Source organism: Chiloscyllium punctatum, chromosome 12 (genome assembly GCF_047496795.1).
Source record: "Chiloscyllium punctatum isolate Juve2018m chromosome 12, sChiPun1.3, whole genome shotgun sequence".
NCBI lineage: Eukaryota > Metazoa > Chordata > Chondrichthyes > Orectolobiformes > Hemiscylliidae > Chiloscyllium > Chiloscyllium punctatum.
In genome coordinates this window covers 72,259,288-72,277,034 of record NC_092750.1, presented here as the reverse complement: position 1 = coordinate 72,277,034, position 17,747 = coordinate 72,259,288, and the positions used below count along the sequence as shown (strand labels likewise).

The 17,747-nt window shown below is 40.4% G+C and overlaps 1 protein-coding gene across 3 annotated transcripts in view; it reads left to right on the top strand.

The window, feature by feature from the left end:
• The window catches only part of ip6k1 (inositol hexakisphosphate kinase 1), a 73,035-nt gene that overhangs the window by 44,020 nt on the left and 11,268 nt on the right, over positions 1–17,747 (top strand). For all 3 annotated transcript variants that reach the window (XM_072582772.1, XM_072582770.1, XM_072582771.1), the window contains 2 exons: positions 2,856–3,060; positions 8,586–8,767. In XM_072582772.1, the coding sequence (XP_072438873.1) occupies positions 8,596–8,767 (172 nt within the window). In that variant the 5' untranslated portion in view covers positions 2,856–3,060; positions 8,586–8,595. The remainder of the gene's footprint in view (positions 1–2,855; positions 3,061–8,585; positions 8,768–17,747) is intronic.

Here is a 17,747-nt window from a genome sequence, read left to right as displayed (position 1 = left end):
TGATTTTCCCCAACTGATAAAGTATCTATCTACCTCAACATTAAATATACACATCTCTGTGCCCATATCTACCCCCACCCCCCGCCCCCCCCCCCCCCCCCCCCCCCCCCCCCCCACCCTCCAACAGTTCTCTGTGGCAAGGACTTCCAAAGACACACAACCCTCTGACAAGTTTGTGGATGACACTAAAATAGGCGGTTTCATGGGCAGCGAGGAAGGTATCAGAAATTGCAGCAGGATCTTGATCAGCTGGGGAAGTGGGCTGAGCAATGACAAATGGAATTTAATACAGATAAGTGTGAGGTCTTGCATTTTGGAAAGTCAAATGAAGGTAGGAGTTACATGGCGAATGGTCAGGCCTTAAGGAGTGTAGTGGAGTTGGATCTTGGAGTTCAGGTGCATGGTTCTCTGAAAGTAGAGTCACAAATTGGCAGGGCAGTGAAGAAGGGTTTTGGCACACTGGCCATCATCGATCAGGGCACGGAGTATAGAAATTGGGATGTTATGTTGCAGTTATACAGGACATTGGTGAAGTCACACTTGGAGTATTGGATTCAGTTTTGGTCACCTTGTTATAGGTCTCTTCTCATTGTCATTCGTTTGTCCTGTGTGCTTGAAGTTTGATTGTTAACCCTTTCCATACACTATGTCCTATTTGTGTCTGTGCTGAAGATTTTAATAACCTCTCCTGAGTTCTGCACTCTTATCCCCCTCCTTTACTTTGGGTTTTGTAATTTTCCCTGTAACTGAACACACGCACACAGACACACACACAGCTCTCCACCACCACCACCACCCCCACCCCCCCCCCCAAACCATTTAGTTTAAATCCCAATGATTGGACAGTTAGAAAGATGTGCAGTAGGTGAATTTGCCATTCCTGTTGGTTCAAGGGTGCGTAGGGTAGATGCATCCCTGATGAAGGGCTTATACCTGAAACCTTGATTCTCCTGCTCCTCTGCTGCTGTCTGACCAGCTGTGCTTTTACAGTGCCACATTCTCGACTCCGATCTCCAGCACCTGCATCCCTCAGTTTCTCCTAGGTGCATTAGTCAGGGGTAAATGCAGAGTAATAGGGTTGGGGAATAGGTCTGGGTGGGTTACTTTTCAGAGGGTTGGTGTGGACTTATTGGGCCAAATGGCCTGGTTCCACACTGTAGGAATTCTGAGTCTGAAAAAAGAGTAACTTTGTCCTTGTAATCAGGAAATGTTCTTGAAATGTTTTCCAAGTATACTTGATGTAGTGCTAATCTGATCAAGCCGAAGGAAGCTACTTATGCCACAGTTTGAAGACAGTGAATAAACACATTGTAATCCAAGGAATGAACATCCCACAACATTAGCAGTGGCCTTCCTTTCCTCAACTACTCAGTGGATTGAAATCAGTGTGGATGTTGACAAAGATGGTAACTAGCCAGTTTCTGGGTGTAGGCTGAATTAACTTAGATTGAAAGCATCGTGACCTTTCCCATCCAGATTCTGCCTGTGACTAAAGCAATCTTGTGTAAACAGTGTGGTATTAATAGCACAGCATGCACAGTGTAGCTTATAAAGATCTGTTTATAAATTATATGTTGAAGGAGACGGTTAAACCACACATGCCTATCATAACCTGTTATTTTAAAAAATCCTTTTAGAATGACATGAGGTATTGAATTGCTACATTGACTGTCACCTAGTCCATTTATTTCCTCACTGGTTGTGGCCTGCAACCACAGTCTTAGAAATGTGCATGATAGACCGAGGCAACTGTCAGGTGTTTGTAACTCTTTACACAATGGATACCACACAACTTCATGCCATGGTAACCAATTGCCAACAGGAAGTTACCACTTTTCACTAAGATGAGTGCAAAAAATATTCTGAGCTCAATAGTTACAAACCTCTATTTTAATAAAAGTCTTCAAGGTACTAATATAACCTTGCCTCTTAGTTTATATTGATTTGTGATCTTTTATCTGGTAAAAGATACATTCATCAGATTCCTAACTATTTCAACATTCACTCCAGCTGCATATGGAGCCTGCTTAGGCCAGTTTATCAAGTTTAGCCCCTCTATTTTCTTGTTCCATAGCAATACTAGATCATATAGTTACCAGAGTTAGAATTCAATATTAAGGAGATTCAACTCTTTCAAAACCTTAGGCAAGACATCCTACATTTTACTTGCATGAATTTGTGTTATTTGAGTCCTGTGTGAGGGAAGAAGAATTAACTTGGCTACAAGTGAATAAGGAGTGTCCTCATCCTGAGAGTGCAAGTGAATAGAGTGTATCCATCATGAGAGTATTAGGAAAAATCAATGTTTTCACAGGTTTGTAATATTACAGTGCTTTCTTCCTGTGGCTGTTGGGCATTGATTGCTTGAGAGTTTAATTTGCCACCTGAGGGCACCCAGTAAGTAAAACGCCTACACCAGAAAACTACACTGCTGCTTTCTATCTCAACGGATGGTTCTTGATCTTGGCGTTTTCCAGTATTTTCCATTTTACTTTTGGGTTTCCAACCTGTTTGTTTTTAGTCATGTAAAAGTAATCATATGCTTTAAGCATGCAGATATTCAATCATTTATAATCATATTCTGAAAGAATTAGATTGGGCAAGTGAATTCCAATGCTGTCTGTATTACTACAGCCATTTACAAATTGAGAAATTACTTCCAAGTTGGTGACCTTTAATTGAAGTAGGATGTTGTGACTAGGTAATAAATTTTAACATTTGGACAATTCACAAATGTGTGATAATACAATAGATTGTTAATAATGGGGTATTTATACAAATGAATTTAGCTTGTTTAAATGCTCATGTTATTTCTTTCTAATTTAGCTTGTTCAAATGTTGATATTTCTATCTAGGTGTTGTGTTGGTATGTTTTGAAGGAGGGCGTGATGGTTACATTAACCTAGTGGCATACCCATACGTGGAAAGTGAAAATTTAGAGCAAGATGAAGTTCAAGAGCGGGAGCAACCTCGCAGGAAGCATTCACGGAGAAGCCTTTATCGTTCAACAAGTGGCAGCGAGAACCTGATCCAGAAGGATGATTCCGACATAGCAGAGAGGTAGGCGGAAGGTTTCAATTGTGGGTATACATGGTCAGAGTGAATAGTATTCAATAACCCTGTGAGGGGGAACAGTTCTAATAATGGTTTCCTAGATGGAAATATTTGGGAATCTTGCAATCCAATCTGTAACCTCTTCCAGTTCCACAAGCCATTGGGAACACTGTATTCATCAAATTCTGGCCATTCATGCATTTCTGATTTATTTTATTTCGGCAACAGTGCCTGTGCCTTCAGCAGCCTTGGCTCCAAGAAATGGAATTTGCTTTTGCTACCTCTCTGCCACTGTCTTCCTTTTGTAACACCCTTTAAAACCAGCAGTTTGACCAGCATTGCAACACTTCTGCAAGAATATCCTTGCTTGACTGGATGTCAGATTTCATTTGATAATGCTCCTGTGAAGCAATTTGTGGATTTTACTATTTTTAACACAGTATATGACTGCACGTTGTTGTTGCTGTTGTAGTCTTGTTATGTACCCTTGAATGTTGGTTGAATCTCTGTGTTAACGACTTTAACATCTTCACTTCATTGGGCAAATTGTGATGGAGTCAACAGCAGCAAGTAATACCACCAGAGACCATAGAGCTGCTTCTCTCATTAGAGCAGTGGTGGTGTAACCTGAGGGTAACCATACCTCAGGTGAGGTTGAGAAGGAGAGCCTTTTGTGGTAACTTCATTCAGTGCGGGAATTGAACCCAAGCTGTTAGTGTCTTTCTACATCACAAACCAGTTGTCCAAACAACTGAGCTAACCAACCCCAAAAGAAAGTAGGTAGTTTAGGGAGTGCTGAAGGGGTGTAGTAGGATTTTTAGAAGGCCGAGCATCCCCAGGGGAAGAAATTTAAAGGAGATCTAGCAAAAGTAGTTCCAAGTAGTGGTGGCAGAATGACAACAAGTGAGGTCTAGGGAAGGAATTTAAAATAAAAAGTAAGGTAATTGAAAGTTTGCAATAGCAGCCATAACACAAACAGAAAAATTAAGTTGTGTAGGCACTGTTACACGCTGACATCCAGATAGAAACGTGAGCAGAGAATCCAGAGAAATCAATAGAAAGCTGTTCAGAATTAAGCATAGAAGGGTAGAATCAACATGGAGTATCAACATTGTCCAGGTTTGGAGGGGCAGGAGTTTAGAGTCTAGAAGTTATTTGAAGGAGCAAGTAATGAAGGATGCATTGTTGAAGTAAATGCTCTGGAAAACAAGGTCCAGGAGATGTGCAAAATTTGGTTGCATGGCAGCACAAGAGAGTGAAATTGAAGATAACAATATGATGTAGAAGTGGTGAACAACTACACTTCTGCTCGGGACTGTGAATTTATGACCAGGAGTTGAGTTCTGGACAGTGATCAAATAAATCTAAAGAGCAGAAAATTTTTTTCTTGACACAAGTAACTGACATTGAAATCCTTTGTAGGATCAGTACCATATGCTGAATGTGAAAAAAACAGACTGTAGTGATGAGCTATAAACTAAACAAAAAGACACATTAGCTGAGTCTCAGTTATTTCCCAGTGTTGAAGAGTGGGCTTGATACCCAGAGAAGTTACAAACTAAATTTATTTTAAAATTCAGAACTCGCTGAGGGAAAGCAAGGAGCAGGAGATGGAAATTAGCTTTAACACGTAACTTGGGATATCTGAAATGTGCTCACTGTTTGACACTCAGGGTTTTCATGCTTTTGACTTGTGCATTATCACAGATATATATAATCCTGGCTTACTTACTCTCTGTGCTTAAAAACAGAAAATGGTGCAGGCCTGTCACATCTGTGGAGAGAGAAACCGATTTGTGTTTCAAGTCCAATTTACTCTTCTTCAGAATTCTGAGCCCTGAACAATAGTCATATCAGACTCCATATTAACCCTGTTTCTCTTTCGGCAGGTGTTGCTAGACCTGCTAAGTTTCTTCACTTGCTGTTTTTATTTCAGATTTCCAACATTGCATTATTTTTACATTTGTTTTGCTGCCTGTGCATGCACCTTTTCCATCTGCTGGTAGTCCAAGGTGGGGGGTCCTGTTTGACTACTACTGTCGCCATCCTGGGAGCTAAAACAGATCCTAGCACCCCAGTTCTGCCTGGACACAGCTCAGTGTAGACTAAGAATTAAATCCACACCATCTTGGTCCTTGGAACTTAATACTAATCAAGCAGAGTGTATTCTTTGTTTTGTATTATGTTTACCAACCTAAATGATTTTGCTTATGTTTTGCACCCTTAATGCAATTGGAAAAGGTATGTTCTGCTGAAGTCACCTCCATCCTACCTTAAACAAGCATATCTGTGATATTTAAGATGAATTTTAAAAGAACCATGGTCAACATATTAGAAACCTTTTTATGGAGTATTTTAGGGTCCAGGCAATAGTTCTATGTTGATTAAGGGATAAATTGGGTGAGCCAGTTTATATAAAATTTATAATTATGATATAGGAGTATTGTGGCACAGTGGTGGTGTCCCTACTCTGATCCAGAAGGTCTGCATTTAAGACCCAGTACACCAGAAGTTTGTCACACGTTACTTAAGAATGTCTCTGGAAATCAAATGATCAGTGTGATTGCAGTTTGTGGAGTGAGAGCAGAAATAAACCTCTGACTGGAAAAGTTATATTCCTGGGCTCTGATAATCCAGTATTTTAACCTCTGGTATTTAACAGTAGGTGTCTGGAACGTACTTCCTGAGAGTTCAGTAGAAGCAGATTCCCTTCGAGATGGTAATGGATAATTCGCTGAAGAGAAGAATATTGCAGGGCTGTGGGCAAAAGATTTGGGAGGGCAGTGAGCTAGGTGATTGTTGCTAAAAGCTGGCACATATGCAATTCCTGAAACTGCAATGAGCATTTGGTGCAAATATACTAGTCAGTGGTTCAGAATGGATTATTCAATAGAATTTTTTTAATCACTTCACAGAACGCTGACTAATTTAACTTTTTATTTTCTATGGAATGCACTACTTAGGTCAACAGTATGACCTCTTCCTTCGTAACATAGCTGATGATGTTGGTGCTGCTTCCACTTCTTCTCTGATCCTGAAAATGTTATTGATTACAATTCTATTTCCACTTATCTACCACCCTGACATGGTGTCTGATAATTATCAATCGCCTTTCTGGATCTATCCTCTCTCTTCACGTATGGACTTTGTTAGAACTGCACTAAGACCCCACAATCACTTGGATGTATTTTGATGTTTCTCATTCAGCTTCTGTCTCTCTCTCTCAAAGCATGCAGCATGTTTTAACTTACTAATTTAGAAAACCTGATGATCAGCTTTAAGTAACTTTAGCACCATGTCCTTGTGATATTGGGCAGGTTTATCACATTGAGGTAATGAATTGGTAAATACAAGCCTTTCAGTGTAGTTTAAGGTTTGAATCCATTAATTCTACATCCCATCATTATGTAAAACTGCTTGAGTGAACTACTGACCTATCACCATATAACAACAGTGAGGTAGTGTGCTGATGGGCAAACAGTCTATCACTAATAAACATTGATTAGGTACAGTACTTTTGGGTACTACTGTCACTGTAGCACAGAGTACTGGTGGATATTTTAGGATATAGTACTTGTGTGTACAGGCCTGCTACCATAACACTAAGGTGTGGCTCTGATTGATACAAATCTGTAACTGTGAAACATACTGATGGGTACAGCTTTGTTACTATTTAAGACTGTGGGGTGGGTGGACTCCAGTACTGATAGGTACAGGTGCATTTACAGTGATGCTCAGTAATTGTATGTCGAATTACTTGTGCACTGTATCCAAACTTGTCATTATAACGATGAGAGAGTACTGGTGGATACAAGTCTGTCACTATACCATAGGGTACAATACCTCTGAATACATGTCTGTCTCCTCATGACAGTAAGGTACCTTACTAATGACCACAGAATGGTCACTGTATAATACTGAGTTACAATAGTTGTGTTACAGGTCTGCTAGTGTTCAACCCTGGATTACAATACTGGTGGGGTCAGGTCTATCACTTAAAAAGTTGTCATTGTTTCACTGGAGAGATATGTTGTTGCTAAAAGCTACCAGTGAGGTAGAGTACTAGTGATGGCAATAGTAAGAATGGCTTAATGGGATACATTTATAATGTCACAAAAAGTATACTGACTTGTATACTGTTTATCCTGTAGTATGAGATCTATGTGACTGTTGCAGGTTTTACCTAGCTGACTAAAACTTAGATATAAAGCTGCTGGTACTTGCTAAGATTGACAGCTGAGTAAATTATTTAAGTGCACTATAAGTGTACCAATGCATACATTAAACTGGAGGAATATATAGCTTTGAGTAAAAGTAACAAAATGAATTAAATCTAATTCTGTAGACTTTCTCATCGAGTGACTTCCTTAATATATTTTAGGTAAGCGTTAGAAACTCTTTACTGTGAATCACTGAGGATTTCCACAGCCCTTTTGTGAACTATTGTCTTTGCTTCGTAGCATCTTTAACAATGTTTGAAGCAAACTCTCACTTTGACAGAACAGTTGAGGTTTTGAATTTGATAGGCGTAACCTCTTTATTCCCAGAAGTGAATTCAGAGGTGTCACTGAGAAATTCAGGTCTTCTGATGGTAACGTGAACCCACATTGTTCTGCACTGCTGTCCATGGCAACAGAGCAAATGGGTGAAGTGCCTATTTTAATGAACGCAATTCTAATTGGTTGGCTGAATTGACACTGAAACAGGTGGGTGATTCTGATTTCTGTTCGTGGTGCGTGTTTCTGACATTGCATGTGTTTGCATTGCTACAGGGATGGAATGACTGGTGCCACACAGCAACCTGTGATATCAATTGCCCACGTACTGTGAAGGTAATTGAAACCCTGAGCAGAAAATGTGGCAGTTACCCGTGCCACAGATATTTGTTATTGTGTTGGTACCAATTTGCACAATGTGTGTGAGACACAGACCTGAGCACTGTATAGTAGAAGGGCCCATTGCAGTGAGTATAAATCAGCTCCCTCCATGGCATACAGTTTAACAAGCAGCAGACCGTTACTTATTGTTAATGAGGCTTGTATGAAGTGCAACTGCCCAGAACACTGGAGGTGTCTGTTTTCATTTTCATTTTCCACCAGCTTGCTTTTCAAGAGTAGCTATCAATCCCTAACACTGTTGCTGCTGTTATAAGCTGGATACTTTCTACATCACGCATCTTTTCCAGTTGTCAGCTTTGCATATAAAAGGAAATTGAACTTTTAACAAAATCATAAGTTAAATTTCCATAATATTTCTCAACAGCTCCCAACAAACAAGATCAAAGGTTATCAGTAAAAAATATAACTATCTTTTGGTTGGGATTACAGAAACAAATACATGTTAATTCAATAAGATGCAGTTTGAATATCCATTGAATGCTTGGATTCCAGTGTGACTGCGTTCAGGTCAATGTGGCAAGGGAAGATTGCTAGCCAAACCCTTTCATCAGTGAATATGTGTGACTGCTGTGTGAAAAGACTTTCTTCTGCTCTTCACCCTGTTTATTTTTTACCTCTTTTCCTTTCTTACAGCCCTCAGGAGATGAAGAGTCCAAAGGTGGAGCTGCAGGTTCCATCGGACATTCCCTTCCAAATGTTGGATAGCAACAGTGCGCTGATTGCAGAGAAGATCAGCTTTAACCCTTGGAGTCTACGCTGCCACAAGCAGCAGCTGAGTCGCATGCGCTCAGAATCAAAGGATCGGAAACTCTACAGTATCCTTTACTCAGAACTGCTTGTAATATACAGTGCTTAACAATAGTGCCATCCCTTATTAGCACCCTATCAATTTATCCTCTTTATTTGATGCAGCCTAATGTAACTGTAATACCTGACTACTTCTGAACAAAACATATAATACTTCTGCTTCTCAACAGTGTAACTGCAGCAGTACCCCGTGCCAAGTAGAAATTGTATTTACATTGGACCTCCTAATGTGGAATAACTCGAAAGGTAGTTCATTGGTGAGCAGAGACAAAGAAATAATTAGTACTGGTGACCAAAATCTTGTCAAAGAGAGAGATTTTGAAAGAAGGAGGAGAAAGAAGGGTGTGAGCGTCACTGGCAGAATTATTATTTATTGTCCATCCTTAATTGTACTGAAGAAAGTTGTGGTGAGCTGCCTTCTTGAATTATTGCAGACCTTGCTACTTGGAAAGGAATTCCAGGATTTTGACATAGCAATAGTGAACAAACAATGGCATAGGTTCCAGGGCAAATCGGTGTGTGACAGGGAGGAGAAATTGTAGATGGAGGTGTTCCCATGTGTCTGCTGCCTTTGCCCGAGTGGTAGAGGTTACAAGTTCGGAAGGTGCTGTCAAAGGTGAGTTGTTGTAGAGCATCTTGTGAATGTACACACTGCTGCCACTGCCCTTCAGCAATGGAGAGAGACATTGTTGAAGGTGGTGGATACAGCACTAATTGAGCAGGCTGCTTTGGTCTGGATGGTGTCAAACTTCTTGAGTATTGTTGGAGCTGCACGCATCCAGGCAAGTGGAGAGTATTCCATCAAAAAGCATAAGTCAACTACTAGAATTTCAGATGGCTAACCTATGTGTGATGAGACAGAGACTGTCCACAGTAAACTGAGAACATCTGCTCATGGATAAAACAACTGAAGAAAAAATGTTTAAAGAAACATTTCATGTAGTACAGAGCCAGTTTATATCCCTGAAAGGGAAAAGCTCCACTTAAGAGCAGAGACAACCATGGACAACTAAAGAGATAAGGGATAGCATAAAACTAAAAGAAAGGGCTTACAAAAATGCAAACATAACATAGTATCTTTCCCAGTTGGCAGGAATTAAGAATCACAAAGCAAGTTATAAGAACTACAAAAAGAGATTATGAAAGAAAACTTGCAAGGGACATCAAAATCAATAAGAAGATATCTTGTGATAAGAAAATGGTGGTCAGGAGCAATACTGGTCCACCAAAGATTGAAAGTGGAGATAGTATCAATGATTGGGTAATTGATTGACATGTTGAATCATTACAGATTTTGCTGGAGAAACGTATAAACAGCGTTGAAGAGTCATTGAAATCGAAACATCCTAATTCTGCTTTCTTCCCATAGATGCTGCCAGACCTGCTGAGCTTCTCTAGCAATTTCTGTTCAGTTTCTGATTTCCAGCATCCACAGTCCTTTATTTTAGTTTTGAATAATTACTTTGCCTCAGTATTTATAGTACAAAAGGAATATAGCTTGCCAAAGTTCTGAGGAAACTAATAGTGGGGTGGGACAGGGACTGAATAAATCTAACTTAATTTCCTCATTATCAATGTTTACTTAATGGAACTAAAAGAGTGACTAATTCCCAGAATCGAATGGTTTCCGTCCAAGGGTGTTAAAGAAGAGGAGCACATTTGTTTTGACTCTGATGAAGGATTATGACCCAAAATGTCGACTTTCATGTTCCTCCAATGCTGTCTGACCGACTCTGTTTTTCCAGCTACACATTTATAGAGTCATAGAGATGTACAGCATGGAAACAGACTCTTTGGTCCAACTTGTCCATGCCGACTAGATATCCTAAACTAATCTAGTCCTATTTGCCAGCATTTGGCTCCTATCCCTCCTAAACCTTTTCATATCCCCATCTAGATGCCTTTTAAATGTTGTAATTGTACTAGCCTCCATCACTTTCTCTGGCAGCTCAATGTACACATGCACCATCGTGTACATGAAAAAGATGCCCCTTGGGTCCCTTTTAAATTTTTCACCTCTCATTTTAAACCTATGCCCTCTAGTTCTGGACTCCCCCACACTCTGACTTTCAGCTTCTGCAGTCTTGCTATCTCCGAGTCTATAATTGATACAGGTGCCATCTTTCTGGATTGAAAAATTGCATCTTACTCCATTTTTTAAGTCAGGCAGAAGAAGAAAACCAGGGAACTGCAGCCCAGTTAGCCTGACATCTGTAGTGGAGAAATGGTTGGAGTCTGTAATCAAGGATAGGATAACTGAGCACCTTCTTAAAATTGAATATTTTTATTATGGACTTCAAAAGGCATTTAATAAAGTCCCACGTAAGATGCTGTCATCTAAGATAGAAGCCCACAGAACTGAAGGCATATTACTAACATGACTGGGAAATTGGTTGGGAGGCAAGCGACAGGAATAGAGATAATGGGTAGGATTGGCAGGATGTGACCAGTGGTGTCCCACAAGGATCTGTTGGGGCCTTAATTATTTACATTATTTATTAATGACTAGAATAATGGCATAGAAAATCTTGTATCCAAATTTGCCGATGCTACATAATTAGATGGCATTGTAGGCTATGTAGAAAATAGCATAAAATTACAAAGGAGTATTGATGGACTAGGTGAATGGGCTAAATTATGGCAGATGCAGTTCAATGTAAACAAATGAGGTTATCCATTTTGGACTGAAAAATCAAGATACTTTCTAGGTTTTGTTAATTTAAACACCGTGAACTCCAAAGTAATTTGAGAGTTCAGGTGCATAAATCTTTAAAATGCCACAAAAACCTGCAGAAAATAATCAAAAAAGTTAATGGAATGCTGGCCATTTAGCCAAAGGATGGAGTAAAAAGTTGCAGAAGTTGTGTTTAGAGCTCATTGGAGTGCTGCAAGCTGATCTGATCTTGAAGGAAGTATGTTTAGCAAATGATACCTGGGATTAAGCTATGAAGAGATATTATACAAATTAGATCTGTTTTCTCCAGAATTTAGAAGGTTAAGGAATCGTCAAGGTGTTAACAGAGAAAGACAGGGTCAATAAAGATAAACTGTTGCCACTGGTTGGAGATTCTGGAACGAAGGACCATAGTCTAAACTTTAGGTCCCGATCGTTCAAGATTTCTGTACAGAAAGGATGGTATGTGTTTGGAACACAACGGCAGTTGATGCTAGATCTCTTATTAATGTTAAATCTTTAATGGATTTTTGCTTTTGTTAACCAAAGGAGCTAGAGCTGAGATGATTGACTTCCAATAAATACAACCATTTTCCTTCTAGATAGGTGTGACTCCAACTTGTGAAGCGATTATCAATTGTTTCCACTGACTGCCAATTTGCTGGGACCCTTTGCTACCATACGTGGGCCAAGACCAGCATGATGTCAAGGGCAGTTGCTCTTACATCACTGCTTGTGTTTAGCTCTTCTCCTCAAGGCTGTAATGAAGTTGAAAGTTGTGTGGCCCTGGTGGAACCCAAACTGAGCAAAAGTGAGATGGCTATTCCTTTTCAAGTGTCATTTCATAGCACTGTCTGACACTTGCCATCACGTTGCTGATCATGGAGTCTAGACTGATTAGTTCGTTCGGATTTGCCCTGCTTTTTTATTTATAAGGCAAAGCTGGACAAATTTACACATTGTGCTGTAGATTGTCAATTTTGTAGCTACATTAGATCGGCTTGACTAGAGATGCAGCCAATACCAAACCAGCAGTGTTGCCGGAATGTTGTCAAGGCCAGTAGCCATTGGAGTATCCTGGGTCTTTAGCCATGTATTAATATCAGGTAGAGTGAATTGAATTGGTTGTGATGTTGGGGACCTCTGGAGGATGCTGAGTTGGATCATCCACTCAACACTTCTGGCTGAAGATTGTTGCAGCTGCTTTATCCTTAATTTTGCATGAATGTGCCGGGCTCATCTTCTATCATGGAGGATGGGGAATTCTATGGAGCCGCCACACACTATGGAGCAAGTTGTGAGCTGTTCACCACCACACAAAATTTGATGTGAGGGGACTGCAGGTCTTAACTGTAATCCATTGGTTGTGGATTTGCATAGCTCTGTGTTGCATGCTGCTGTGACATTTTGGCATATAAATAGTCCTGTGCTGTAGCTTCAACAGGTTGTGACCTCATTTTCAGGTATACTTGCTGCTGCTACTGGCATGGCTCTCTGCACTCTTCAATGAGTCAAGGTTGGTCTCTGCTTGATGACAATGATAGAGTGGGGAATATGCTATGAGATTACAGGTTGCTATTGAATGCAGTTCTGCTGCACAATACCTCATGGATTCCCAGTTTTAAGTTGTTAGATGTGATTGAATTCTGTCCCATTTAGCATGACGGTAGTGCCATATGACACATGGAGAGTATTCATGATATGAAGACAGGACTTCATCTGCGCAATGATTGTGCAGTGGTCACTCCTACAATACTGATGAAGTGCACTGCCCTAAATATCGATTCTCCCGCCCCTCCGATGCTGCCTGACCTGCTGTGCTTTTCCAGCACCCCACTCTTGACTCTAATCAATCCAGCATCTGCAGTCCTCACTTAGTCCTACAGTACTGTCTTGGTAAGACAGATTGGCAAGGGCAAAGCCAAGTAGATTGTTCTGTCTTGTTGGTTCCTTCACCACCTGCCGCAGATCCAGTTTAGCAATTGTATCCTTTAGAAATTAACCAGCTGGGTCTGCTGAACCATCTTGGTGATGAGTGTTGAAGTTCCCCATCCGGAGACCTCTGTCTGCTAATCCACCCATCCATTCCTCTGAGCAAAGTTCAATATGGAGGAGCACTGATTCACTGGGGGAATGGATTTAAGTCCATTTCCCAGAACCTGAGACTGAGATTCTGGATTGCATGCCCTATGACGTTAGCACTATGCCATTGCCAGCTGAAAAAGAGGGAGAGGATTCTGAAAGTGAGACAAAGAGAACAGAACACAGGGCGGCACAGTGGCTCAGTGAGAGCACTGCTGTCTCTCAGTGCCAGGGACCCGGGTTTAATTCCAGCCTTGGGCAATTGTCTGTGTGGAGTTTGCGCGTTCTCCCTGTGTCTGTGTGGGTTCCCCCCGGGTGCTCTGGTTTCTTCCCACAGTCCAAAGGTGTGCAGGTTAGGTAAATTGGCCACGCTAAATTGCCCATAGTGTTCAGGGATGTATTGGTTTAGTCATTAATCAGGGGAAATGTTGAGTATAGGCTAGAGGAATGGGTCTGGGTTGGTTATTCTTTGGAGGGTTAGTGTGGACTTGTGGGGCCAATTGGCCTGTTTCCACATTGCATGGATACTACTATCTATCTATGGTAGATTTTAAGGTAAAGGGAGATTAGCAAAATCTTAAAATAAGAGGAACAGAACATTTAAGTGGGATGGACTAAGATTCTGAAGGAGTTTCTTCCCTTTGGATGAGTTGAATGTTGCAGAGGAGGGGAGGTTGGATCGGAGATTGTCATCTCCTGGGACTGAGACCAGAGATTGGTATTTCAGCAGGACACGAGCTGAGAGAATTGGAGGCAATGCCTTTTGATTAGAGTCATTTCTGAAATGCATCAAGCTATTGTATGCAACAATCCATCAGTCTCCACTTAAAGAATTTATAGAGATCCAACATCCATAGCCTTTTCAAAGAGAAATTCCTAGATTTTTACTCCATGTAGGAAGAAGAACTTCCTGATTTTTGTTCCTGAATGGCAGGGAAACATTATGCTGATTGGAGTATGAAGTGAATATGATGCTATTGAATTGACTATATTAAGCATTGTAATTTAGTTTCTCATTATTAGTGGATGAAGACCGTTTTCTCTCAATTGAGCTAGAAAGTACATTTACCAGTGAGGTTCATGATTTTAAAAAAAGAGGGGTGGTATTACAGCATGGTTTGTTTGAATACTTCAGTTAAGCTGCTTTGATGATAGGTTCGTTCTATTATGTAACAGCTGGCAATGCCAACAGTTAATGTGTTATTACTGCAACTGGTTGATGTTCTGTATTGTATTGTATTTTGTATTTCTATTTCCTATGTCCATAAGGCGACTTATCTTTATATGCATACTATGGAAATTATTAGTCCACTCTGATCTCTGGGATCACAATAGAGGCAGGACTTCAATTTTTTTTGTCAAAGGTATAGTGCAGAAAAATCTTTCGATTGTCATAATTTAATTATAATAATTAGCACTGCTGTGATTATAATTTAGAATTTTAATTGTGAGAATAGGTTCTTTATTCTTCCTGTGTTACCTTTCAGATTGCTTTAATACTTAAAATGTAGAATCATAGAATCCCAAAAGTGTGGAAGCAGGCCATTCTGCCCATTAAGTCCATACCGATGCTCCGAAGAGTATTCAATGCAGAGCAACCCCCCTACCCTATCCTTGTAACCTTGCATTTCCCATGGCTAATCCTAACCTGCATATCCCTGGACATTGTGGGCTACTCAGCAAGGCTAATCCACCTAATTTGCACATCTTTGAACTGCAGAAGGAAACTGGAGCACCCAGAGATAACCCAAGGAGACACGGAGAATGTGCAAACACTATACACACAGTTGCTCGAAGCTCGAGGAGAGGTAAGAGGCTAAGGCACTTGGGGGGGGTTGTGTGCAGAGTGAGGTTGATCCAGCAACAGATTGCTGATTGGTTTGTGCAAACGTTGGAAAGTTGCAAATGTTGGAAATCATTTAGCCCGATGACAATTTGTTGATTAGCTTCTGGACAGGTGCATAGTTTTAGTGTTTATAAGAAGGGTGGGAGAAGTCTCTGGACTGCTGAAGAAGCACGTTCTGCGTTTTCATCTTTCTGAAGTCCAAAGAAAGCTACTTATTACCTGCCACCAGTTGCTGTAAGCCATTGCTTTTAACCCCAGTAACCAAGAGAGTTAATAATGAGTCCACTTATCACGCTATACTGCTTGTGAAGTGGGGAAAGAATCTAGATAAGGAGATTGGAGGACAAGAGAACCTGCAAAGCAAAGGGAAGGTCTCGCTGTTTCTGTGGACTGGTGTTATGACCTATGCTTCCCAGTGCTTTTTTCCTCCACCCTTGGCATCAGTGTTTTGTTTGTTTCTTGAATGTGTGTCTGTTTTTTCAAGAATGGCGTTAGTGTTTAAACCGTGGATAGTTGACACTTCTGTCCGCTTTGGTTAGAGCTTATTTATTTGCAATATACAGTAGTTCTTGTTAAATATAGAAACCTGGTCAATATTTTCTGTTTACCTGTTTTCATCAGAGAAGCAGATTGACATTTTTTTGCAAAGCTTGATTAATTCTTTAAAGCTTGTATCAGCCCAGGGTGTAGTGGGGCTGGAGAATCAGTGTGCTTTACCACGTGGACTGTAAAACTGAAGAATCAGAATCGACTCAAAAAACCTTAACTCTAGTAACATGTGGAGAGAGAAAATAGACCTGCTGAGTTTTTCCGATCTCCAGGATCTGCAATGTTTGCTTTTATTAAATGTAGGGTGAGGTTTGCTTGTCAGATGTCCGTGTCCTTAAATAGAGAAAATGTTGCATGTACACAACACATCAAACAGTGAGAAGTAACAGGATGAACATTTCTTGGTCATTGATGTGCTTCACACTTGAAGTGTCATATATTGCTTTTTCACAGGTGTTGGCTGACTAGGCATGTCCGATATTTTCTGTTTTACTTTCCTGGCATAGACAGTTGTTCCGTTATACTTCTCAGTTTTCTTACTAAACATTGGAAGCAGGTCTTGTTAATTGTATATGTTTTATGTTAGCAACGGCCTTATTTTAATTGGATGTGACAGACTCATTACAGGGTCATGATGCTGTGCTGTGTAGTGTTGCACTGTTTTATATACATCATAAGCTCAGACAACAGAGACCAGCAGTGTTTCACAGGCAACTTTATGTAGCTAATGTAGAAGTATCATTTGATACTAGGTGGCTCCTTGCTGCCCTTTTTACAAGTCATCCCAAGTTTAGAGAGAGGGGGGGAGAGAGAGAGAGAGAGAGAGAGAGGGGGTTCTGATGCTCAAGGTTGCAAACCTTCACCAACAGCAGAACGAGCAAACTTTCAATGTTGACAGTGGAATTTAGAATCTGAAAAAGTGACGGCTGCTTACAGGTTGAGGAGGATCCTCTGGGAAGAGGATTTGTTTCTTTTCAGCATTAATGCAGAAGGTGCTGAGAAACTGTCTTGTGCATTATTTTCCTTTGTCATATTGCTCATTTAAATTAAAAATAAGCAGCTTCCACAAGCAACTGATGAAGAATGGTCAAGATCACAAGGTGTAGGGAAATAACCAGAGGACTGTCCTTACTTAGGCAGACCATCACTACTAGATATACCATGTCTGGAAGTATTCATTAATTCACGTGCCCATTTGAAAACATGGATATCATCTCAGTTAGCTGTTCTGTAATCTTACACAATACATTTAATGCTGTACGTTTATAAAGTGCAGGTATCAGCCACATAGGTGGAGTATAAAGGTGTTGTCACAGGTTCCCCCGATTCAACTAAACATTATGAAGTTCAAAGCCATTATCTTCAACTCCTTTTCCAGGGTTACACATCCTTGCTTTGAGTCCATTACCCACCTCTATTTTCCTACTATCTTGACTAAATATATGCAATTCTGGCATCGTATTTGATTCTCAGTTGTGTTTCAGACTCATATTGTCTCTATCACAAAGACTGGCTGCTTCCACCTGAATAACCTTATCTACAACTGCCCAACTTCAGCAAATCTACTGAAACCCTCATCCATGCTTCTGGAGCCTATAGAATCAACTACTGCATTTTCCTCATGGTCATCTATTCCACACTCTCTCTCTTTAAGCTATAGCAATAGTTAAACACTGCTACTTATATATTGTTATGCACTAAATCACATTCACTGATCATCTTTGTGCTTTTGATCTACATTGACCAGTCATTCTCAGTGCATTGCATTTAAAATGATTATTCTTAGGTTGATTCTGTTTATGCCATTGCAGCTCCCTTACTCTAATATACTCCATTC